The following is a 26,213-nucleotide window of genomic DNA, read 5'->3' on the forward strand; positions in this document are numbered from 1 at the left end:
GATATTCAGAACCTTGGAAATCCCCATTGCTACCGTACATCAATAAACAAACAAACAAATAAGAAAATGGTATAATATATACAAGATGCATTTATTTTAAAGTGAATGCTAATATGTTTAGAATATTGTTTGAGAGGAAAACTTGAAAAATTCATTGTTTCACAATGTTTGTATAAAAATTATACCACTATAGTGGGTCATAGGATATTCATGGGGGACGCCATGGTCTCAGGATTAGAGAAGCAGCTTTGGGAGAAGAAGCTGGTTTGATTCCCTGTACCAGCAGGAATGGCTAAAGTGTCCTTGAGCGAGGCACCTAACCCCTAACTGCTCCTCAGGCTGCTCTGGGTATGTTGTATGTTGCTCTGGATAAGAGCATCTGCTAAATGCCATTAATGTAACATAATTCACTGACTATACACTTTGTTACCTCACTTGCAACGGAGTAAGTGGGGTGAGGTTTTAATCAGTGTGGTTTGTTTGTTTGTGTGTCTGTCTGTTAACAATCTAGCGTTTAGACGGTTGCACCGATTGACTTCAAATTTTCAGCGTAGGTGGGCAATGGTCCGTAGATTACCTGATTAAATTTTGGGGGTAATTGGATCAAGTTGAAGGTCAAGGCCACCGGAAAGGTCAACCTTTTGGTCAAAATAACATATTTTCCACTGTAACTCAAAAACAGTTGCCGATAGATAAACTGTATGTTTATTATTATGAGCACATAGGAACTCCCATATGGGCTTTCATTTGGCACCATGGTCTTTGACCTTGAAAGGTCAAACTCAAGGTCATGGATTTTCAGAGGGCTGTAACTTGAAGACGGTTGATGGTAGACAGATATTTACCATTATCAACTTATAGGAAGTGCCATATAGGCTTTCATTTGGCACCATGACCTTTGACCTTGAGTGACCCTGAAAGGTCAAACTGAAGGTCATGGGTTTTCAAAAGGCTATAACTTTAAAATGGTTCATGATAGCCAGATGTTTACCATTATCAACATATAAGAAGTCCCGTTTAAGCTTTCAGTTGCCGCCATGACCTTTGACCTTGAACGACTTTGAAATGTCAAACTCAAGGTCATGGATTTTCATAGGACTATAACCTGACAGCTGATGATGGAGAAATGCTACCATTATCAACATATAGGTATAAAATAAGTGTTGCCGGGAGAGGTTTGTTTTGCCAGGCAACACTTGTTTTATTTTACAAAGACTGCAATACAGTTCAGATGCCAAAGACTGCATTACAGTAAATTTCTCCTAGTTCTTTTTTCATCTCACTACGTATTACTTCCTTTCGCAGCCCAGCGCTCGGATTTTACAGTATTTTGTTTTATTTGCAATAAAGACATCTGTTTAGTGTAAAGATGCAAATGTGATTGAAATATCCCATTGCACTACAGGATGCATTAGAGATGAAATTGAAGACATTCTTGTCTCACCGAAAACACAAGAACAACATGGTACAAGTCTGGTGTTGTTGCTTTTATTTTCCATTGATTCCAGTTTGAACAGTGTAAACCAAGGAATGCTATATGTGCCACTAACATCCGCCCAAGCTTTTTGAGTGTAATGTGCAACCACAAACTATTACCATTACGTGTGATGAGAGAGATATTCAGCACAGAGTGACCAGATCCACTTGTTTCACCACTGATCTAAATAATACCGCGATACACCATGACATCATAACATTAAACTGATATCAGAGGAAGTGGATTGGTTCGACAATATATACAATGTCACAATGGATGGTCGATGTAAAAAATAAGGGGTTCACTTTTTGTAGCAAAATATCTGTATATTTAAAAAAAGGATCCTTTTTTTTTTACTCAATGCGATGTTTTTCCCTTTAAAAAGAAGAAAGTAAAAAGTCCTTTCCACAGTTGACGAACATCACGAGAGAAGCCAAGCAGGAAGCAGAAGTAGTGTGTGTTGACATACATTTATACACTGAGATTCATGGATTACACTGAGCTTTGTGAATCGTTGGTAAGAAGGAGATTGTCCTCCATAGCACCAGTGACGGAGACTGTCCTCCAAAGCACCAGTTGTCTGTCTTCCCTCTCATCTGTGTCTCTTAAATCTCCATCTAGTACTCTTTGCAAGAAAGTTAATTGCTACAGCAGAATATTCAAAAGCAAAGTGCATCATCGGCTGTGTCCCAAATCAGACATAAACACTGCTCATGGGATAGTTCGAACACCATAGTAGTCAAGCAAGTGTGGACCGTCCACACATTGTCACTTTTTTTTTTCCATCCTCTGCTTGACACAGTCTCTGAAAAAGCTGTTCATTGAGCCACTTCTACTTGCAGAGTGCACTCGATACGACTGCTCACTTCCAGTCTTCTTCTATGCATTGCGTGTGAATCAGTTCCAAGTGCAATTAATACAAAAAAACATGAACATGAAACTTTTTTTCAGCTCCTACTTGAAATTTTGGAACTAGTGAGCTTTCTTTTTTCTGCCCGCCTGCCTTCTCAGCAGATAGTGGCCACTCGGAGCAGATGAAGGCTCTGTCTGTCAAAGCTATTCCTTCTGCTCCTTCGGACAGCATCGGCCCGACGGAAAGGGTGACTTCGCAGGTCTGTATGGGCAACACAATAACAGTTAGCTTTAAAATATAGACAACCTGGACTAGATCACAACACCCAAAAGTCTGAGTTTGTTACCAAGAACTATTTATTTCAACACGAATACTATTTTGTCACATGAATACACAAATCCTATTCTTTCACTAACTTTAGTAATAAATATCTGGATGTGAATTTAAATGTGGTTTTGTTTATGCCAAATAATCACATCTAAACTGTTCTTGGTTCTTGACTCAGATTTCCAGGGGACACATTTGTAGTTCCAGGTCAACAATTTGCATTCGTGCATGCATGTCATATGAAGAATGGATGAAATGTTGTGAACGGAAGATAGGATTCATGCAGGAGTATGAATATGTAGATATCATGCTGAAAATAATGCAGAATGCATAAAAAAAATGGGGAAAACAAAACAAAAGGAAGAGGCAGATTTAAAGAAGGATGGGCAAAATGAGAGTCAGATGGGTGAGAGAGAGAAAGAAAGAGAGAGAGAGAGAAAAGCCACCTTTCTGAGGGAGAGAATTTTAATTTAGTAATGGAAGTCCTCGGAGTGGGTGGGGTCACAGAAGAACCGTGAGCCGCGCTTGGCTGATCGTGCGGTAAAGGGGACGGTCTTCAGCACTGTAGCAAAACAACATCCGATCACAAGACAGGAAAACTAAGAATGGTTTTTAAATGTGTCCCAACAACTAGATGGAATTGGTTTGAATGAGACTTAACTCGTAGGAAAAAAATGGGGAGTTTTCATACAGTGCAAGTCTGATGCTCAAGGATCTGTGTGTATTCATTCCCAAGCTACTTTGTAAGCATCTGTCAACTCCGATTGGTTTGCCAACGTAAGATTTTACAGACTGTTTGAACCCATAATGATTTTACTAACCCCATTTACAGAAAAGTTTGGATATTTTCAAAATGCAATAAAAGCAAAAATATGTGATTTGTTCTTTCATGTGAACCTTTATTTAACTGACAAAAGTACAAAGAAAAGATTTTCAATAGTTTTACTGACCACCTTAATTGTATTTTGTAAATATAAACGAAGTTAGAATTTGATACCTGCAACACACTTCAAAAAAGTCGGGAGAGAGGTAAAATAAGACTGGGAAATTCATAGGATATTCAAGTAATACCATTTTGGAAGATTCCACAATAAGCAGGTTCTACCCAGGTCAGACAGGCTGCAATTAATGTTCAACTACTTGCGATAACAAAATCGCATGTAGACGCAAGACTGGTCTTGCATCGACGCACGATGACGCAGAGTGTTGCAGAGGGTCTTTAGTAGAGGCAGGTTGATGCAAGTGGATCACGATCTGTTCGCATTTCAGCTGCGATTCGCTTCTGATCGGTGCAAATAGCAGGTTGACTCATGTAGAGGCAGGCGGTCGTGCAACACTTGAGTGACCAATCGCAGGTTGAAGCAGGTAGTGGCAGCTAGACACAGGGGAAGACAAGTCTTTAGAGATGGCTGCGATGCATCGCAGGTAGATGCAGACTGCACCTGCAAATAGTTTACAACAACCTGCGAGCAGTCTTATGGCCTTATATTTTTTAAAGGTTTTCTGTGCGCTGCGTCAACCTGCGTCTAGCTGCATCTGCTTCCGACTGGTTGCGTCCTGTCGTAACAGCTTAAAAACTCTGCATCTTTCAATAAGTCTGACCACAACGAAGGATTTGACACAAAACGCCTGCGTCCGCCTGTGATCAGTCGCCACCCGACCGATTGCAGGTCAAAGCATGCATGTTTCTGCCGTCTGACCTGGGCGTTAATTGTTAACATGATTGGGTATAAAAGAAGCAGCACCAAAGGCTCAGTCTTTGTAAGCAAGGATGGGACATGGCTCACCCTTTTGTGCCAAAATTCATGAGAGAATTATTAGTCGAGTCAAAAAGAACATTTTTCAATGCAAGATTTCCAGTCTTTCAAAATCTACAGTCCATAATATTGTGAAAGATTCAGGGGATTCTGAGACATCTCTGTGCATAAAGGGCGAGGACACTGTTGAATATGTGTGACCTTCGAGCTCTCAGGCGACACTGCCTGAGAAACTGTCATGCTAATGTGACAAATATAGCCATATGGGCTCGGGAGTACTTCAGAAAACTGTTGTCACTTAACACAGTCTGCTGCTGCATCCAGAAATGCAACCTGAAACTGTATTACGCAAAGAGGAAGCCATTCATCAATTCTATGCAGAAATGCCAAATGATTTCTCTGGGCCTGAATAAATCTCAGATGGACTGAAAGACGGTGGAAACATGTGTTATGGTCAGATGAGTCCACGTTTCAGTTTGTTTTCGGGAAAACTGGATGTCGAGTTCTCCGTGCCAGAGGTGAACACGACCATCCAGTTTGTTATCAGAGAAAGGTGCAAAAACTAGCATCCATTATGGTATGGGGGCATCAGTGCCCACGGCATGGGTAATTTACATGTGTGTGAAGGTACCACTGATGTATTGGGATTTTAGAGAGACATATTCATCAAGGCAACATCTCTTTCCTGGAAGTCCATGCTTATTTGAGTAGGACAATGCCAGGCCTCATTCTGCACGCGCTACAACAGCGTGGCTCTGTAAGACAAAGAGTGCACGTGCTTGACTGGCCTGCTGCCAGTCCAGATCTGTCGGACAACAGCGACCACAGACTATTGAGTAGGGATGGGGCCGATCCGATCCAGTATCGGTATCGGGTTCCGATATCAACGTTATTCACGGATCGGAAATTTCCGATCCAACCTGCAAAGATTTCCGATCCATGAGACATGTCTGTACACATACTGTCTGCTGGAATGACTCCACAAGTGATTCCATGTTGGCTGCACTGCTACCTGATTGCAAAATGTGGAATGGATTTCCTGAACAGAGGCGAATCTCAATGAGACACACAGTAATGAGGAGACACGCTTCCGTTCAGGAAATCCATCCCACAGTTTGTAGCGAGCTAGCAGGCGAGCGTGGATGGAGCAGCAAGCTAACCAATTTTTCACCACAACATGTCAGCTGTGTGGAAATACTTTTTACTTGAAACACCGCAAAGCAAGACAGCAACGTGCAATGTTTGCAAAGCCGTTGTACCGAGAGGCGGAAGCTCCGTTGCGACATACAATACCACAAACTTAATAAAGCATCTGAAAAAGCACCACCCTAAAGAGCACGATGACTTCGTAGCCATGGGGCCGAAACACCAAAGTAGCCGGCAGCAATCACTTGAGCAGTCATTTCAAACAGGTAAACTTTCACCAGACAACGCTAAAGCTAAAGGGATCACTGAGAAGTTGCTTAACTTCATCGTACTCGATGACCAACCATTGTCAGTTGTCGAAAACGAAGGATTTCGCAGCCTGATCGAGCACTTACAGCTGAGATACAGTTTACCATCCAGGAGATATTTATCAGAGACGGCGCTACCTGAACTATACAACCGAGTGTCAACCAAGTTAGCTGAGAAGTTAAAAAGAGTTCCAGCTCTGAGCTTTACTACAGATATTTGGACTTCAGATGTCTGCCCAATGTCACTGATAAGCCTTACTGTGCACTGGATTGACCACGATACACACGAGCTCTGTTGTGCGGTGCTCCAGGTAAAAAAGTGCAGAGGCTCACACAACCGAGCTACAATCGCAGCATCCATTACAGAGATGTTAAATCACTGGGAGATCCCGCTAGAAAAAGTGCATGTAATTCTACGGGACAATGCAAGCAACATGAAGGCTGCGATGGAAGACATGGCAGTTTCTAGTCTGGGCTGTTTTGCTCACACGCTGCAGCTCATTGTGCACGAGGGGCTACTATCACAACGCAGCGTTAGTGATGCTTTAGCAAACAGCAGGAAGATCGTCGCACACTTCAAGCACTCACAACTCGCACAGTCTCGCTTGGAAGACCTGCAACGTGAAATGCAAGGTGGGGGAACTACAATTACACCAACTCAGCTTGTTCAGGATGTTCAAACAAGATGGAACAGTTCCTTTTATATGATCAAGAGCCTTCTGAAAGAGAAGCGACCCCTCTGTGCATATGCTGCCGACCACAATTTACCTGCAACATTGTCAGCCAACGAGTGGGGTTTGCTGGAGAAAACAGTGACTGTGTTGGAACCCTTTGAGGAGTTAACCAGGAAAATCAGCTCAGCAACCTCTACTGCTGCCGACGTAATTCCAGCCGTGACCATTTTACAACGCCTGCTCGCCATGGAGAACAGTGCCGACAGCGGCATCAAAACAATGAAAAGCACACTCCTCCAAGCTGTCAACAGGCGTTTCAGAGAAGTCGAAAGTGAACCACTCTACGCTGTTGCCACTTTAGTGGACGCTCGATACAAGGACAGGTGAGGCATTTTTTTAGTAATTTAAGTTTACTTTTTAAGTTTTAAATTGAAAATTAAATAATGCTAAATCAAAACTGTTGATTGATTCCTAGCTTTAAAGTGGGTAATGTTAATGTAGCCTACAATGACTTCGATGAGGGGGAAATGCGTGTGCGCGCGCCTGTCTGCTGTCTTTCAGTAGCAACAAATAAATTGTACTCAATCTTTCATTTTTGTGTCAGATTCTTTACTAGTGGAGAAACTGCCAGGAGGGGGAAGGCCCTCTTGACACAAGAGCTTGAGAAGATGAAGCAAGCACTGCTCAGGGCCTCAGCTGATGAAGCAGGGACAACAGAGGCTGAGCCAGCAGAAAAGGTTGCTTGCATGGAAGCTGGGCGAAGTACTGGTGGTGGTATTCCAAGCACAATGAAAACCAGCTTCAGCAGTCTGTACAACAGAATTCTGGAGGAGCATGATGAACCTGCAGGAGGTACCCAGGCAGTGGTTATCCAGATGCAGATGTACTTGAAAGAACCAACAATAAGTGAGAAAGACAGCCCTTTCCAGTACTGGGCAAACAACCATGCTCGCTTTCCTCTTCTTGGTGCTGTTGCGGCAAAGTTCCTGAGTGCCCCTTCAACCAGTGTTGAAAGCGAAAGACTGTTCAGCACAGCATCCAATATTGTGGATGAAAAGAGGAATCGCCTGACAGCAGAGAGAGCAGAAATGCTCATATTCCTTAAAAAGAACCTGCCAATGTTTAAGTGAGATTTTTTGAATGCTCTAGATCAATCCCTGCCTCAGTGTTAACTTTTTGAGGAGTCATTTACTGTTTATTTTCTTTTGAAGAATAGTTAGACTCTGGTGCAAGTTTAATCCAGGTCACATTCTAAGTCAAACCTCCATTTGTGCTGTTCAGATGTACACTGTTTTATTGATGGTGGGTGTGAAACTTACATTGCACTTTATACTTTATATTGCACTTTGATTTCAAGTATTTGACAACCTTGAATTGTGGCTGCTACTTGAGCATGAATGTTTTATTGCTGCTGTGAATGATCACATTTAAGGCCATTTTATATGTGAAAACTTTTTTGCTTTGTTGTGGCTACAAGAGCCTATACTTAATTTGTGAAGATGTGAAAGCAGCCCTTCTGTCTTGAGTTTAATAAATGACAGTCAGTTTAAAATCCTTACAGTTGCATATTTGTTTTCAGGATGGGATTGTTACTGTTAGCAGGATTTCCTGTTTTCTGACCTTATACTTACCTCAAGTTGCCTTTTGGTACACACATGCATTCATTTGTTCATATCATAGTTGGCTGTAGAGATTAGTTTTTACCAATAATGATGATAATATTGAAATATTTTTGGTATCGGAATAGTATCGGTATCGGCAGATATTCAAATTCAGGTATCGGGATCGGATCGGAAGTGAAAAAATATGGATCGGTGCATCCCTACTATTGAGCAGCTGAAGTCTTGTATGAAGCAAGAACGGACAAAAAAATTTTAATTGCAGTAATGCCTTCGTTCCAGTTTTTTTTGAGTGTGTTGCAAGCATCAAATTCTAACTTCGTTTTCATTTACAAAATACAATTAAGTTGGTCAGTAAAACTATTGAAAATCTTTTCTTTGTACTTTTGTCAGTTAAATAAAGGTTCATGTGAATTAACCAATCACAGATTTTTGTTTTTATTGCATTTTGGAAAATATTCCAACTTTTCTGGAAATGGGGTTAGTATTTGTACTTGCTCATTTCCTACATGTTATATCTGGACTGAATCCTGATAGTAATTTAACAGCACGCATTTACACTAGTTGTTAAATTGTGTACGTAAACTGTGTTGTCTCCATTCTTTTTCGGTTGTTCTGTGAAAAAAAACATTTTGCATGCTGCTTTCTATCCCATTATACTCAGATGAAGGCATAAACTTTCTCAGTTAATCTTAAGAAGAAAACACACCCCACACCCCACTATTTTCTCCTCAGCTATCCCACAATTCTCACCCACCAGTTCCCAACTACCGTTTGGGGAAGCTGAAGGCTGAAGTACTTCCTCTGAAGTACTTCCTCTGAAGGACGTGATGCCAGCCAATTGCATCTTTTTTTGAACTGTTGTTTATACTGCATCACAATTCGCGTTCTTCTGCAAGGGTTCCACAGTTGCTATTTTGAGTACATAAGTGCGTTTTACACTGACAGTTATGGCAACATGTAGTGCACTAAGATGTACCCGGATGATGTACTCATAATGGTCTAACAGCTGAGTGTGAAACGCTGGACACTTCTCCCCCTCAATGGTCGCCATCAATAGGAAGGACCACCAATTTCCAATGTAATTTCCACATTGCATGAAACAGGGGGCACACACAAGCAAGGAAACTTAAAAAAGCTTTCATTTTTAAGAGGTGAGCAAAACAAGACGGCAGGTATTTTGGTGAGTGGTGTGTCAAACGTGTCTCGGTCAAATGTCAATCGCGATCGTCATTTCTAATAAGTGCGCAACTTGCCGTGTTGAGACAACACTACTTTGTTGAAATTCACGCACAATAGAAAGAAGTGTGCACATACATAGTAGTGTACTAATGGAAAGATCCGGATTGAAACACGTCAATAGTTTCAGTCTACTGCATTATCTGCCCTTTTCCGCATACACAAGCCCCTGATTGCCAAGGGAAAGAGTATGCCATCCTTCCCACCCAATTTTGTTCCCTGGCTCCTCACCACGGATAGTTGTGGAGCCCTTGGGATTCAAACTCACAATATCCTGACAACAGGGTGAATGCTTTTCTGTTGCTCTACTACTCATTAAACCATTTAAATTTGTAAAGGCCCATAATATGATTGAACAGTTACCTTTGAATACTTAACCATTAACTATTAGATCAGGGCGATAAATAAGACAATTTGAAGTGGATATGTTTTGTTTCTCAGCGGTTTTGAATTTAAATCAACGGCATAAACATGTACTTGGTTGTTCCGAATAGCAACCTGTTTAGAAAACACAAGTCGCTGAACTCAAGTTTTTTTTTTAAACAGCTGTAGTAAATGCTGTGGTAGGAAATGCTCTCTAAACTGTCAATAAAAATGGTTTTCTTTTGTTTTTTTTCCATGATCACTGTAAGGTGGACATGGAGGTCATGGAAGACGTGATGTAATGTATTGGGAGAGGTTTTGGTTGTCAAATGTGGCTTGGAGAAATTCTTTAGTCAAAGACAAAAAGGATTTTCAAAACTCCAAAAAGAGAAATTCTCGTCAACATGCCACAGAGATTAAGTTGATTGTGAGTTCATTTTGCCTCTTTCTTACTTAAAACTCAGGAAATAATAACAATTGGAATATCAGTAATTACAGGTAATGTTAATAATTGGTTCTGGTAAGCTTAAAGCTTTGAATCAGCATTTTACCGGATAAACATGTTCACATTTGCCACAAAAGTCCCATTACACAGGATGTGATGTGTAACATGTGAATGAATTGGATGGAATTTACATCTCAAACATCTGAGTTTATTGAACTTGATAACGGCAGGGCTTTCCCCAGAGCGCAGATACACGGCGCTCTGCCGCGCTTTGCGACATCAGCGCCACGCTGTCACTTGCACACCAAAAACAAAAAATCAATACCATAAATTGAACAATGCAGAGTACTTTCTGCACCTACTGTAAATATCTCCTATTCCCCTCTGAAAATGAGTAATAACTCTAGAAATAGGAAGATAATGTAATATATAGCTCTAGATTATCCTGGTACTCAACCCAGAAGTGAAAATAAAGGGTTTCACTGTGTACATGTTCTAGGCACTGGTCGCTAGATGGCGCTGTTGCATGAGTTGACCTCGATTCTGTTCCTGGCACTATACTGTAAGCTTTTGTGTGTGACTTTTGCCTGTTGGGTTGCAGGTCTGTAGATGACAGCCGTATTGCTAATATTCGAATTTCAGCTGTTATATTGTTCAATATTATGCATTTTTTGTTGTGCAATAAAATGAAATATTTCTCTGAATTGATTGTTTCCAGTGTTTTCATTTCAAATCTAATTTTGCCCTTTAAATTTTGCCCCTTGCATATTTGACACGGTAAAAAACAGCAAATTTAATAATGTTGAATTGTGCCTAAATCAGCCATAGATGCCATCAGAGTGCACCATTTGAAGCCTCTAATTTCAAAATTTTCCAGGGGAGCATGTCCCCGGACCCCCCCAGCAGCCGGCCCTTATAGGCTGGACTCTGCATCAGTAGCACCGCTCTGATTATTTTTTTCTGGAGAAAGCCCTGTAACATTCTCTATATATTTTCAGAATCTGCTGATTTGTTCATTTGCTCTAACGACCCATCCTGTAAAATTTACTGTGCCATTTGAAATGCTCAGGAGAATTAGCCGATGGCATCTTCATTCAGATATTTCTCCTGTTACTACATCCTTGACTGATTTTAGGATTTCCTTTTGTTGTCGCTCCACTGTAACTCTATATGGTCTTAATCTGGTCAGTTGCTGTATTAATGCTCTGGGGATTTTAGGTCTAGATAGCATTCACACTTAACCCTACATCTTATATCAGGACTAGATCCTAAGATATTAATAACATGTATTTACAGTGTCTTGCAAAAGTATTCATCCCCCTTAGTGTTTGTCCTGTTTTGTCGCGTTAAAAGACGGAATTAAAATGGATTTTTTTTTTGGGGGGGGGGGGGGGGGGGCACTTAGCACCATTTGAGTTACACAACATGCCTACCACTTTAAATGTGTGATTTTTTTTTTTTTAAATTGTGACACAAGCAATAATTAAAATGAAACAAGAGTGCTCTGACAGCACAATATCCCCCGCTGGCAACTCTGCCATAGCTCTGGTAAAATGCGACTGAATTGAACGAAATTGCAATACGCGTATTACCGACATATAACAAAGAATCCTGTCAAGTTACGTGAAATTCCTCCAAAAATTGTGAGAGGAGTTGATTTCAGAAGGTGAGTACCCTTCTTGGGACGGACAGATGGACATCGCCACAACATAATCCCCCTTCAGGCCTTTTGGCCAGCGGGGGATAAAAATTGTGAGGGAAGTTGATTTCAGAAAGCAAGCACACCTTGAAGAAATTACCAAAGTATAAGTTTGTTAATAATCAAGTGCATAACTCTCTGGTAAAATTTGCCCAAATTAAATGAAATTTCAATATGCGTATAACTGTCATATAACAAAGCCTTTTGCCAAGTTTGGTGAAATTCCTCCACAAATTGAGAGAGTAGTTGATTTCAGAAGAACGTACACCCTCATGAAATTGTCAAGGTTATTTAATCAAGGGTCAAAACTCTGGTAAAATTTTCACAAACGAAATTAAATCGCAATATGCATATAACCGTCATATAACAAGGCCTTTTGCCGAGCTTCGAGAAAGTCGTCCAAAAATTGTGAGAGGAGTTGATTTCAGAAGACAAGCACACCTTCATGAAATTGTGAAAGTACAAGGTTGTTAATCAAGGGCTACAACTCTGGTAAAATGCGACCGAATTGAACAAAATTGCAACGTGTGTACTATCGACATATAACGATGCCTTTTACCAAGTTTGGTGAAATTCCTCCAAAAATTGAGAGGAGTTGATTTCAGAAGGAAAAACAGACTCATGAAATTGTCAAAGTATAATTTTGTTAATCAAGGGCTGTAACTCTGGTAAAATGTGACCGAATTTAACGAAATTACAGTATGCGTATTAACGACATATAACGAATCCTGCCAAGTTTGGTGAAATTCCTCCAAAAATTGCAAGAAGGTGAACACCCTTCCCAGGATGGACGGACATCACCACGACAAAATCCCCCTTTGGGCCTTTCGGCCAGTGGGGGATAAAAACAGAAATCTGGAGTGTGCATAGGCATTCACCCCCTTTCATATGGAACCCCTACACTGTAAAAAAAAAAATAGTTGAGAATACTTGAAATTTCAAGGCAACCGTCTGCATTAAGAATTTTATGTTTTGCCAACGATGTGCCCATGATAATCCAAACTATGATAAAACTGTTATCTTTATTAAGAATTCTTAATTAAGTCAATTTTCAATTCCTCATTCTGCCAACATAGATTTCTCTTTTTGCTGAACAGTGGCATTCACAGTAGTACAAAAATGCAATTGAGGTTATCTCAATTTTTTTTTTAGATATTTTTTGGGGGCTTTTTTCACCTTTATTTGGATAGGACAGTGTAGAGACAGGAAATGAGCAGGAGAGAGGGACGGGATCAGGAAATGACCTCGGGTCGGAATCGAACCCAGGTCCCCGGATTTATGGTATGGCGCCTTATCCACCTGAGCCACGATGCCCCTGAGGTCTACACAATTACAAAACTTCAATAATGTACAATAAACTTCACACTTTTTTAAAAACTTTATTTCAATATTGAAGTTTTGTAATTGTGTAGAACAATGAAAAAAGGCATGTATAGTTTAATGATAAATTGTGACAATCTTGGGGGTGTCGTGGCTCAGGTGGATAAGGCGCCATACCATAAATCCAGGGACCCGGGTTTGGTTCCGACCCAAGGTCATTTCCCGATCCGTCTCTCTCTCCTGCTCATTTCCTGTCTCTACACTGTCCTATCCAAATAGAGGTGGAAAAAAGCCCCCAAAAAAATCTAAAAAAAAAAATTGTGATAACCTCAATTGCCTTTTTGTACTACTGTGAATGCCACTGTTCAGCAAAAAGAGAAATCTATGTTGGCAGAATGAGGAATTGAAAATTGACTTAATTAAGAATTCTTAATAAAGATAACAGTTTTATCATAGTTTGGATTATCATGGGCACATCGTTGGCAAAACATAAAATTCTTAATGCAGACGGTTGCCTTGAAATTTCAAGTATTCTCAACTATTCTTTTTTTACAGTGTAAATAAGAGCTGCGACCTGGCGACTTGTCCAGGGTGTACCCCGCCTTTCGCCCGTAGTCAGCTGGGATAGGCTCCAGCTTGCCTGCGACCCTGTAGAAGGATAAAGCGGCTAGAGATAATGAGATGAGATGAGATAAGAGCTGCTCCAAACAATTCACTTCCTAAGTCACATAATTAGTTGATTAAGATCCACCTGTGTGCAAAGTGTCACATGATCTGTCACATGATGTCTGTATAAATCAACCTGTTCTGGAAGGACCCTTTGATTTACATGTTGTGTAAGTAAAATGGTGCTAACTCCCCAGAATTCCATTTTAATTCCAGCTTGTAATGCGACAAAACAGGGCAAACACCAAAGGGGGCAAATACTTTTGCAAGACATTGTATACTTGTAGTTATATACAGCATACTGTATACAGTATGTAATGTATTAGTCATTTACATGCTGTTCTTTCTTTCTTAAAACAAATTTTATATTTATATTACATTTTTATGTAACTTCCTTATACCTTTATAAGAAAATAGAGGAATATAAGTGGAATTATATCATATGCATTCATATCAATTATTTTCTGCATTCAAACGCAAAAAGGACACGTTTTTGTCACTCATACTTTTGCATTTATATAATATTTGTCTAAAGTACATCTTAGATATCCTGAAGTGGTTCATATGATTAGATTTAAATATTTTTATCATGTTATTTAAAAAAATCTGTTTACACCAAGATTTTTACACACATTATCGCTATTTGGATATAATCCCGATCCTCAAGACGCATGAAGACTGTACACGAGGTCTGTGCACACTGCTCCCAACAGCGTATTCTTTTGCTAGAGCTGCACCTGTAATTATGTCTTCGATGGCGCCGTCTTTGCCCTCGTAGACATGGCGGCTGTCCTTGCCTTGCCTTTTCCTCAGCTCGGCTATCAGCTCCTGCTGCTGCCTCTTGCCTTTATGAGATGGAGACTAGTGTGTGGAAAAGAAAAAAAGAAGTAAATTTACATTACAATTATACAGGTATTTTCCATATTTGCTTACACTGTTATGAATTAAGACTGAGGATTTATAAATCACTGAGAAGAAGAACTTTATTCATCACACGTACACTTGTGAAATTCCTCTCTGCATTTCACCCATCTGAAGCAGTGAACACACACATGCACAATGAGCACACACACATACTAACAGCGCTCAGGGAGCAGTTGGGGGTTAGGTGCCTCGCTCAAGGGCACCTCAGCCTAAGGTCGCCCCATGTTAACCTAATCGTATGTCTTTGGACTGTGGGGGAAACCGGAGCACCCGGAGGAAACCCATGCAGACACGGGGAGAACATGCAAACTCCACACAGAAAGGCTCCCATCAGCTGCTGGGCTCGAACCCAGAACCTTCTTGCTGTGAGGCGACAGTGCTAACCATTACACCACCATGCCACCCTAATCAAGTAAAGTAAATTTTTAAGAACTTTAAGTTAAATACTTTTCTCCAATGTCTGCATCACTGGATGCTTGATGCTGACTGTCAACCCAAACGTACCTGCTGATCCTCCTGCTCCTCCATTATGGCCTCCTGTTCCATAAGCTTCTCCATCATCAGCTGCTCCTGCTTTTTCTTCTGCTCATTCTCCTCATCTGCTTGCTGAGCAAGAAGATGGGGTGTGAATTCATTCAGATGAATAAAATATCTTGACAAGATCAGATTAGTGGGAGTGGAATCTCTAGGCACCCCAGTTTAAAATACCGTGTCAAAATGTGAATGTAAAGCTATTTTTAATGCATCTTAATTTTTTTTTTTACTTTTTATTATAGCATACAGATGACTTTTTTTCCAGGACATACAGATTTTAAAACATAATATTAAAGGAGAACTGAAGTCATTTTTAAACTTGCTTTATTTCTTAATTAACGTGGTATTCAATTACGTTTTCGGTTTTAGTAACCTTATATCGTGACTCGTATTGGCAACTAATTGCAATTAAATATTATACTTGTCGGCCTATTCGGTTTTTAGCCATGTTGAATTTAGTTCGTTTGGTCCACGGCAGGCGTCACTTATCCGCGCGATCTTCACGAGACTTGTGTGAGACTTCGGAACGTGAAGTGTCAGCCAGGTGTCAGTGCCGCCATTTCGAAAACTGTTTTGCGAACAAAATATTGCACAAAAACGAGTTTAAATGACGATTACTGCCTACTTTTTTCAAACTTTCCTGATTGCTATCAAAACAAACAAAACTTCCGGCTTGATTACATCAGCATTCGAAAGAGGGCGCGCGTGACTTTTGACGTTGGCAGATATTGGTCACTTTGATTTCCGCTGTACGTTTAACTTCCATCCTACGATGTCTCGCACAGGCCTTAACGAATCTCGTTCACAGCCATTGCTTTGACATAGGGACTGATATATTACATAGCATATTTCAAACACTCATAACTTGCTATAGCAGTGACAAAATAGCTATCAAAAATGCATTCCTATATTTAATAAAATGAGATAAATAGAATTTTGAAAATAAAAAATTTGCCTTCAGTTCTCCTTTAACGCCATCCATCAAAAAGGACTAAATATACACTCACCGGCCACTTTATTAGGGATACCCATACACCTGCTGTTTTATTTATGCAGTTATCTAATCAGCCGATCCCTTGACAGCAGCACAATGCATAAAATCATGCAGATACAAATCTTCAGTTTATGCTCACTTCAAACATCCGTCCATCCATTATCTGTAGCCGCTTATCCTGTTCTACAGGGTCGCAGGCAAGCTGGAGCCTATCCCAGTTGACTATGGGTAAGAGGCGGGGTACGCCCTGGACAAGTTGCCAGGTCATCGCAGGGCTGACACAGAGACAAACAACCATTCACACTCACATTCACACCTACGGTCAATTTAGAGTCACCAGTTAACCTAACCTGCATGTCTTTGGACCGTGGGGGAAACCGGAGCACCCAGAGGAAACCCACGCAGACACGAGGAGAGCATGCAAACTCCACACAGAAAGGCCCTCGCCGGCCGCTGGGCTCGAACCCAGAACCTTCTGGCTGTGAGGTGACAGTGCTAACCACTACACCACCGTGCCACCCCACTTCAAACATCAGAATGGGAAAAATTGTGATCTCAAAGTGTGACTTTCTTTCACTGTGGCATGGGTGTTAGTTTGAGCCAGATGGACTGCTTTGAGTATTTCAGAAACTGTTGATCTCCTGGGGGTTTCACACACAACACTCTCTAGAGTTTACACAGAATGGTGCGACAAACAAAAAACACTGCGTGAGCAATGACAGTTCTGTGGGTAGAAACAAATGTCTTGTTGATGAGAGAAGTCAGAGGAAAATGCTCAGATTGGTTCGAGCTGCCAGGAAAGATATAGTAACTCATAGCAACTCTTTATAACCGTAGTGAGCAGAAAAGCATCTCAGCATACAACAGCAGAAGAGCACATTGGGTTCCACTCCTGCAGCCAAGAACAGGAATCTTAGACTCAAGAACAAGTTCCTATTAAAGTGGCTGGTGAATGTATATTGTGTATATTAAATGGTATTGATAGCATTAACACTTTAGGTTTATGATTATGCTGCATTATGTTCCAAGAGAGCAAACAAACAAACAAAAGTCCAGACTCACCCTGTAGGCCTTGACAAAGCGCACAAACACTGGGAAGAAGACGGAGGGGGGCATGGTTTTGGGGCTTTCACCAAAATACTTCACAACTTCGTCAAAAGCATCCTGTATGAATACACACGATATGGACTGACTCACATATCCTCCTTGTTTCACGTCTATTATTCTCGTTCCTGCTCTATTTTTTCTTAACACCTGCCCTTCATGAGTCGGCAGTTTCCTGTTATACCACAGCACTTTTAAATTCTCAAATCTGATTGGTCAGAAGGTGTTGATTGTGTTATTGTGTTCTATCATAATCAATTTATAAGTAGGCATATCAGGTGAAAATTCAACTTCAATCCAAATGGCTTGACACTGTTATCAATGAATTCAGAATTGAATGCAGAACAACATACTTTTTACAGAATTAAAATATGTTTATCTGTTCTTGAGATATCACAAATCAAAGACTGACAAAAACGGCTTAATTTTTAGAAAGCTGACGTAATATTCTGTATGAGGATCACATGGTCCAAAATGGGCCTCATTAACGAATGAGATAAAATGGTTTTTTTCTTAGTAACTTTTTGGCAGGCACACAGATGGCTGTATACTGAATACAAAGTTTGAAAAATTAGTAAAAACAAATGATACAAATTAGTATTTAATTACTATTAATTATGCTAATACGGTAAAAACATTAAATCGGTACACTCAGTAAAAAAGTAATGAAAGATTATTTCTAATACCCTCTTTGTGCTCTGTAAGCCTTTGTATTTCCCAAAAGTCGGGCCTACTAGTGTTAATATGAAAGAATAGAAATGATTCTTAATTCGATTAATATTCACAGGCGAACCTCGAAAAAACTATCTGATCCACATCAATTTCAATTAACTGAATTGAAATCGACACTCATGTTTCTGACTTCCATCTTTTTTAAATAACATTCCGACCACTAAGATCTCAATATTTTTCATCAAAACAACTACAGTTATATTCTAAAATAGTTATTTATTTACATGAATCAGTTTGATTTGAAAAAATAAGTAGGTAAAGCTATGAAAACTCACTTCAAAGTCTCCCGTGAAGCACAACATCAAAACTAGCTGATGGAAAATTCTGCTGAATACTTCATCAGAAACCGTGAGAGCGAGAGACCATCCCTATAAAAGTTATCTGATTGATATTCACGAGTAATTCAGTTGGAAACCAATCAGAAGAGAGAGAGCCTGAACACTTTCCCATGACTCAAAAAGCACCGGCAGTTTCCCGATGTCCCGCGAGCAGAGAGTGTACTCTGTTGTACCAACTTCAACCTGCTGTTACTCCCAAAGTACTGAACAGATCTTCTCATCTCATTATCTCTAGCCGCTTTATCCTGTTCTACAGGGTCACAGGATCTTAACGAGATACATTTCTTTGGAAAGCAGAGATTATGGGCTTTTTAATGAGAATACTCAGAATAGAAAATATTCAAGAGTTAAGCAATGACAGATTTGGAAACTTAGATGAGCGTCTGCATGGACAATTTTCACAGCACGGCCAGCGCACGTCTGATATGCCTATTATAGGGACTTGTATAGAGTATGGTACACATAATCTAAGTCTAATAATAAACAGATAATAAAATGCCTGTTATTTCATAAAGAAAAACATACAGGCCTAATTGTTGATATATTGAAATTTTCTTTGAAGAGACATTTATTTAATATTGAGGAAGGAGGCTTTAGTGCCAACACTTTGTAACAGTCAGAGGTAAAGCTGTTTTCCACCACAGGAAAATCCTCAGGAAGGAAGAGTTTGTGTTTTGTGTTTCTCTGTAACAAACTGAATTTTTTGTTTGTCTGTTTATAGCTGTTCTAATGAAAGCGATAACAAGAACTCGTTTACAGAAAATTCTAAAGGGTTAACAAAGTTTCAAGCATCACTGTAACTCTGGCTATGATTTGAGTCTCTGTAGATTGAATACAGGGTGAAAAATGTCTAAGACTCGTCCAGATCAGCCTGTACCAAACAATACACACAGTTCAAAAGCTTACTGTTTTTGTACCTGTGAGATTCGAGCATCATCCTGTAGTTTTTTCAGCCTGGTCTCGTTGTGGTGGATAAAGTCCTTGAGCAGTGAGTTGTGGCCGTGCATACTGTACTCACGCCGAGTCAGATCCATCCCTCTCTGCAGCTCCCTCACGTCCAGCAGAACATTCTCCAAAGAGACTAAACAGGCAAACATGAATTTTTTTTTTAACCACCAATCAAACAGAGGCATGAAATATTCAATATGATAACTGGATTACTCTTCATTTGAATGGTACCTACTTTAAGTCTCCAAAAGAGATTTTTATGAAGCAAAGCTAAAATAATGACATAAGTTCTATGTTAAAATTTTTAAAGTTTTAACGCATGACATTCATTTTACATGGAATAGGCCATCTGTAATATTTACACGTCTTACAAGGTATTATTTTCTCTTTACTAACAAGACATGCATTAATGTGGAATGGTGTTGAATTCTCTACCTGCTATATAAAATAAAATACATTTAAAATAAAGTATAACTACTGATAGTACATTTCAGTGTCAGACTAGTATTTGCGTACAGTTTTGTGTTTATTTCAATAATAATATAACAATATATGCATTTTACTATCGCTATATTATTTTATACTAACAAGATACTATGTTATTATGTTTACATACATGGGTCATTCTAGAATTCGGGGTACATTTCGTGTCTCCAAGAGAAACCTTTTGTTATTTTCCACAAAATAAATCTTTATTGAGTCAGTTTTGAATATCCATCCATCCGTTATCCGTAACCGCTTATCCTGTGCAGGGTCGCAGGCAAGCTGGACCCTATCCCAGCTGACTGTGGACGAGAGGCGGGGTACACCCTGGACAAGTCACTAGATCAGACCATTGCAGGGCTGACACATACAGACAAACATCCATTCACACTCACATTCATACCTACGGTCAATTTAGAGCCACCAATTAGCCTAACCTGCATGTCTTTGGACTGTAGGGGAAACCGGAGCACCCGGAGGAAACCCACGCAGACACGAGGAGAACATGCAAATTCCACACGGAAAGGCCCCCATTGGCCACTAGGCTTGAACCCAGAACCTTTTTGCTGTGAGGTAACCACTACATCACTGTGCCGCCCAGTTTTGAACAATATTGCAAATTATGACAAACTTTCACCAATAGCAGTGCTTGATATACATTTTAGACCCAATTTATCCATAAAACATTAACTAAATGACTCCCACCCCTCCCCCCACATTATCGACTGTCTTCGACTCCTGATTCATATGTTCAACTTGAATAAACAGGAAGTGATTCAGTCGAACAGTCTGTTCTTTGGGGCTTAGTCTATTAACTGTTATAAAAGCAATTGCATAGAAAGTCTATTGTCTGTATTATGTGAAATTTCAGTAATAAAATATATATTTTTTTATCCGACCCAATGTTCTTGTTAAATCTGTTATAAAACTGCATAAAATCCACAGATTTTTAATAATATGCATGACACCTACACTGAGAGATGTCACTTCCTCTGGCAGGAAACTTCAGAAAGCCGGTGAGGTATGTTATGTTTCTTCTCTCATTAATTCGAACAAAATGTTGAGGATACACCAACAGTAGATTAATTACTCGTCAAATCTGTTATTGTGATATAGCAGTGGATCTCACTCATTTTTTAAAAACAATAACATTATTAAAATACATAAAATTCTGCGGGCGGCACGGTGGTGTAGTGGTTAGTGCTGTCGCCTCACAGCAAGAAGGTCCTGGGTTCGAGCCCCCGGGGCCGGCGAGGGCCTTTCTGTGTGGAGTTTGCATGTTCTCCCCGTGTCCGCGTGGGTTTCCTCCGGGTGCTCCGGTTTCCCCCACAGTCCAAAGACATGCAGGTTAGGTTAACTGGTGACTCTAAAATTGACCGTAGGTGTGAATGTGAGTGTGAATGGTTGTCTGTGTCTATGTGTCAGCCCTGTGATAACCTGGCGACTTGTCCAGGGTGTACCCCGCCTTTCGCCCATAGTCAGCTGGGATAGGCTCCAGCTTGCCTGCGACCCTGTAGAAGGATAAAGCGGCTAGAGATAATGAGATGAGAGATGAGATAAAATTCTGCCATGTGGGAGCTAGTTTGAGGTTAGCATGTGGAGTTAAGACAAACAACAGTGGAAAATGTCAACTCTGTTCTCAAGTCTGTTAACGGATTTCCCAGTTTAATGACAACAGAGTTGACGATGACTAACAGAGTCAACACTTGAAATGTATCCACAATTATAGAATGGGACGTATATTTGGATTTGCATCAAAATCTAATTAATTGTTCCTTGGCCCATCCAAATTTCATCTAAATCCGATCACTACTTTTTGAATTACATTGGGAAGAGACAAAAAAAATCCTGGATCCACATACATATCTGGATTCTGCATCCACATGCATATCCAGATTCGCATCGAAATCTAAACACTTGTTCCTTGGCCCATCTTTCCTCCAAATTTCATAAAAATTTGTTTACTACTTTTTGACTTCCGTTGGAAAAAGGCAAACAAACAAACTGAGGCAAAAACACAACTTCCTCCAACAAAGTTGTTGGAGGTATAAAAGTTATTATATTATACTGAACATGTATCAAAATTGTACATCAAAATATGTATTTTAATGATTAACATCTCAGGAAACCAGTCATTTCTAATTTGGTTAATGCTAGTTTTCTGTGCAAACAAAATGCTAATTTTGGGTTAATCTTACCAAACTTTTACTTCACCAATCACAAAACTGTTTTTGTCTGATCCTCCCACAGTTATCAAAATCACTTATTTGCATTTGGACAGTCTCTTCAAATCTGGATGACCTAGCAAGTGAAAGGAAACTATCAATCACTAGCTAACCCAGCTGGAGTTCCCAACTGTAACCAGAGCATCAGCGACACAATAGCTCACACAGCCGTACCATGAGAAACCAGACTTGTTTATAATTAGCTAAGTTGTTCTTCATGAGAACAATTAGATCTTCCAAACAAAACAATCAGAATCAAAATTCATTGAAAACTCAGGGAGGAGTAGTGATTTTCCTCAAAGTTGGTTAATCGGCCTAATTAGCAACTTGTTAATGAGAAATCACAAAATCAGGGAGTAACTTTTGTGCAGACTGATTAGATCATCCAAACAAAACAGTCAGGATCAAAATCCATTGAAAACTCAGGGAGGAATAGCAATATTTGTGAATAGTGGGTGGACGGATGGACGCCGTGTGATGGCAATAGCTCATCGGCTATGGCCGGTGAGCTAAATTATCGCCTATGGCCGGTGAGCTAAAACATTGGCCATGGCCGTTGAGCTAAATCCCTGACTATGGCCGGTGAGATAAAACATTGGCTATGGCCAGTGAGCTAAATCACTGGCTATGGCTGGTGAGCTAAAACATTGGCTATGGCTGGTAAGCTAAATCATTGGCTATGGTTGATGAGCTAAAACATTGGCTATGGTTGATGAGCTAAAACACTGGCTCTGGTTGATGAGCTAAATCATTGGCTATGGCCAGTGAGCTAAATCATCAGCTATGGCTGATGAGCTAAAACATTGGCTATGGCTGGTGAGCTAAAACATTGGCTGTGGCTGGTGAGCTAAATCATTGGCTATGGCCGGTGAGCTAAATCACTGGGTATGGCCGGTGAGTTAAAACATTGGCTATGGCTGGTAAGCTAAATCATTGGCTATGGTTGATGAGCTAAAACATTGGCTGTGGATGGTGAGCTAAAACATTGGCTGTGGATAGTGAGCTAAATCATTGGCTATGGTCGATGAGCTAAATCATTGGCTATGATTGATGAGCTAAATCATTGGCTATGACCCGTGAGCTACATTACTGGCTATGGCCGGTGAGCTAAATCATCAGCTATGGCTGATAAGCTAAAACATTAGCTATGGCCGGTGAGCTAAATCATCAGCTATGGCTGATAAGCTAAAACATTGGCTATGGCTGGTGAGCTAAATCAGTGGCTGGGGTCAGTGAGCTAAATCATTGGCTGTGGCCAGTGAGCTAAATCATTGGCTATGGCCGGTGAGCTAAAACACTGGCTGTGGCCGGTGAGCTAAAACAATGGCTCTGGCCGGTGAGCTAAATCATTGGCTATGACTGGTGAGCTAAATCACTGGCTATGGTCGATGAGCTAAATCACTGGCTCTGGCCGGTGAGCTAAATCAGTGACTATGGCCGGTGAGCTAAAAAATAAATAATAATAATCATTGGCGGCGGCATGGTGGTGCAGTGGTTAGCGCTGTTGCCTCACAGCAAGAAGGTCCAGGTTCGAGCCCAGTGGCTGGCGAGGGCCTTTCTGTGCGGAGTTTGCATGTTCTCCCCGTGTCCGCGTGGGTTTCGTCCGGGCTACGGCCAGTGAGCTAATAACTAATAATTTTATAATTTGGTAGGTTCGTGTATTTCGGATTGAACAGCCTGATTCTCATTGCTTGAGCCATTTTGTGTAGCTCATTTAGAGAGACAAGCTTGGACAATTATATATGTTACTTTGTGCATTAGATCATCACAATGATAAAAGGAATGAATTTGTTTTCCTGATGTTCCACAATTTTTAATGTAACTATGAAAAGCTCAAAAGTATGACATGCCATTCTTTAATAAATAAAAACTTGTCATTTTTGGCAAATTGCTGTGGTATAAGAAGAATAAAACATTTCAGGACATGCTATTTTAGACAGTATGCCATGCTTTGATAATTCTCACACTGGTATTTATAAGCATGCCTAAATTCAGCAGTTCTTTAAAATCATTTTATCACATTTTGATATTTTTTCTTTCACTCTTTTTGCTGGATGTTTGACATAATACTGAGATTTCATATTAACCCTTACACAGCCAAAACCTTAAAACTGCCAGCCATGGACGTAAATGTTTATATCAAAGGACCGAATATAAATACAGATCCATCTATATTAAGGATACAGTTACATCAAACTGCTTTTCTTTGTGATAATAAATCGAGTCTTACCAGCAGCAGCTTTCTCGACATAATGAAGTTCATTGTAGAACATGCTCACAGCAGCATATTTCTCCCTCACCACATTAGCAATGTAGTGTAGAAGGGTCTGCTTCCTGTCTGTGGACTTGGTCTCCAGCAACTATGATCAAGAAAGATTCAGATTTGACCATAGTGTATAATGAGAATACGTGTAAATAATACAAAAGGGATGACAGAAACTTCTGCACATAAAACAAGCCTCATTATCTAAGAGTGATTTCACACGTGTGTTAGCTGAGTCTGTTTGCTGTTTGCTTTTTATATCAGAGCGAAATTTTTCTGATACAAAAAGACACATTGGCTAAAGGGGTGTAATGCTGGAAATGCGCTGAAACACTTTCATTTGTTGATCAGAAATATAGTGATATAAAAAATGGTCAACAAAGTTTTGCTAAATGTGCACAGAAATCACAAAGTCAGCATTCAATAAATTACTACATACACTAATTATATCAATAAGTACTTTACTAGATAATTAACAGTTATTCCACAAAATCGAGTGGTACATGAGCTGATAGCCGACAAGACGCGTAGCACTGAGTTGGCTATAAGCCATGTACGTCGAGTATCACAAAATCATCTGCAAGGGGCTTCTGCTGCAGTGCTCCATGTACTTCTCCTCGCTCCCACACCTCTCGGATAAATACAAGATTGCTGGATTTCTTTCACTTTTAACCGGCAAAGCACTACAACGGGCCAGCACAGTGTGGAGGAGCGGAGGCAAACACACCACCTCCTACGACAGCTTTCTGGAGTTCTTCAAGCATGTGTTCGATCATGAACCAGAGGGAATTGAAGTCAGTGAGAGCCTACTCACCATCACCCAAGGTTCAAGGACAGTTGCCGATTATGCCCGAGATTTCCGGACTCTTGCAGCCGCCAGTGGATGGAATGAGCCAGCATTAAAGGCAGTGTTTTGCCAAGGACTTCACCCCTCGGTATTGAGTGAACTAGCATGCTACAATGAACATCTCATTCTGGACGCTCTCATTGATCTTGCCATTCGGCTAGACCATCTGCTTTCCAGCCGCCCATTCCTCCAGGAGGAAGCCAAGCCTGCCATGACCTCTGATTCTCCCTCTCCCATGGAAGTTTCTCATGCTCGCCTGAAACGCTCCGAACGAGATCGGAGAGAGAAGGAGGGCTTGTGCTTCTATTGCGGGAGCTCCAGTCACCCTATCGTCCAGTGTCCAGTCCACCCGCCATGCACCAGCTCTGAGGAGACCAAGGCTGATTCGGTGAGTCCCAAGAGATCACTAGGATCTCGATCTTTCAAGCTTCCAGTAGTACTGAAACTATTTTGCTCAACCCACATGCTGTCAGCGTTTATTGATTCAGGGGCAGAGGGAAACTTCATCACCAGCTCAGTTGTCCAGAGGTTCAATATGCCCACAAACTCACTGCAGAGCCCACTCGGCATCCGGTCCATCGATGGAGGCCCCATAGGGGAGGGCCTTGTCACCTCCCAGACCTCTCCCGTGCATATCTGTGAAGATACTCAGTCATCCAGGTACATAGTAATCTGTGGTTGGTAGAAGAGAGCAACTGGACTTGCTTGAAAAGTCTTGAAGACGTTTCGCCTCTCGTCCAAAAGGCATCCTCAGTTCTGTCTGTCTAATAGGGAGTATCAAGTATTTATCCTCGTATGGATCATCATAGAATCCGAATCAGAATGCTGATGGCTGCATTGTAGGTGGCTGATAGATGTCATAGACACCCACCTCTGTTCAGTGATGGTCGTTCCAGGTTGACAAAAATGAACGATCCTCTCTGGCTAA

The 26,213-nt window shown here is 40.5% G+C and overlaps 1 protein-coding gene across 2 annotated transcripts in view; it reads right to left on the reverse strand.

The window, feature by feature from the left end:
• Positions 1-1,472: 1,472 nt before the first annotated feature.
• fmnl2b (formin-like 2b) overlaps positions 1,473-26,213 on the reverse strand; it is a 119,280-nt gene continuing 94,539 nt past the window's right edge. The window contains exons 21-27 of one of the 2 annotated variants that reach the window (XM_060918973.1): positions 24,406-24,535; positions 19,437-19,600; positions 17,408-17,509; positions 15,322-15,423; positions 14,631-14,754; positions 3,104-3,219; positions 2,522-2,591 (exon numbers count right to left, since the gene is read on the reverse strand). In XM_060918973.1, coding sequence (XP_060774956.1) covers positions 3,128-3,219; positions 14,631-14,754; positions 15,322-15,423; positions 17,408-17,509; positions 19,437-19,600; positions 24,406-24,535 — 714 coding nt within the window. In that variant the 3' untranslated portion in view covers positions 2,522-2,591; positions 3,104-3,127. Of the gene's footprint in view, positions 2,592-3,103; positions 3,220-14,630; positions 14,755-15,321; positions 15,424-17,407; positions 17,510-19,436; positions 19,601-24,405; positions 24,536-26,213 lie in introns of both variants that reach the window. The other variant, XM_060918972.1, reaches the window with a different exon arrangement.

The sequence above is a fragment of the Neoarius graeffei genome, chromosome 4 (assembly GCF_027579695.1).
Source record: "Neoarius graeffei isolate fNeoGra1 chromosome 4, fNeoGra1.pri, whole genome shotgun sequence".
NCBI classification, from domain to species: domain Eukaryota; kingdom Metazoa; phylum Chordata; class Actinopteri; order Siluriformes; family Ariidae; genus Neoarius; species Neoarius graeffei.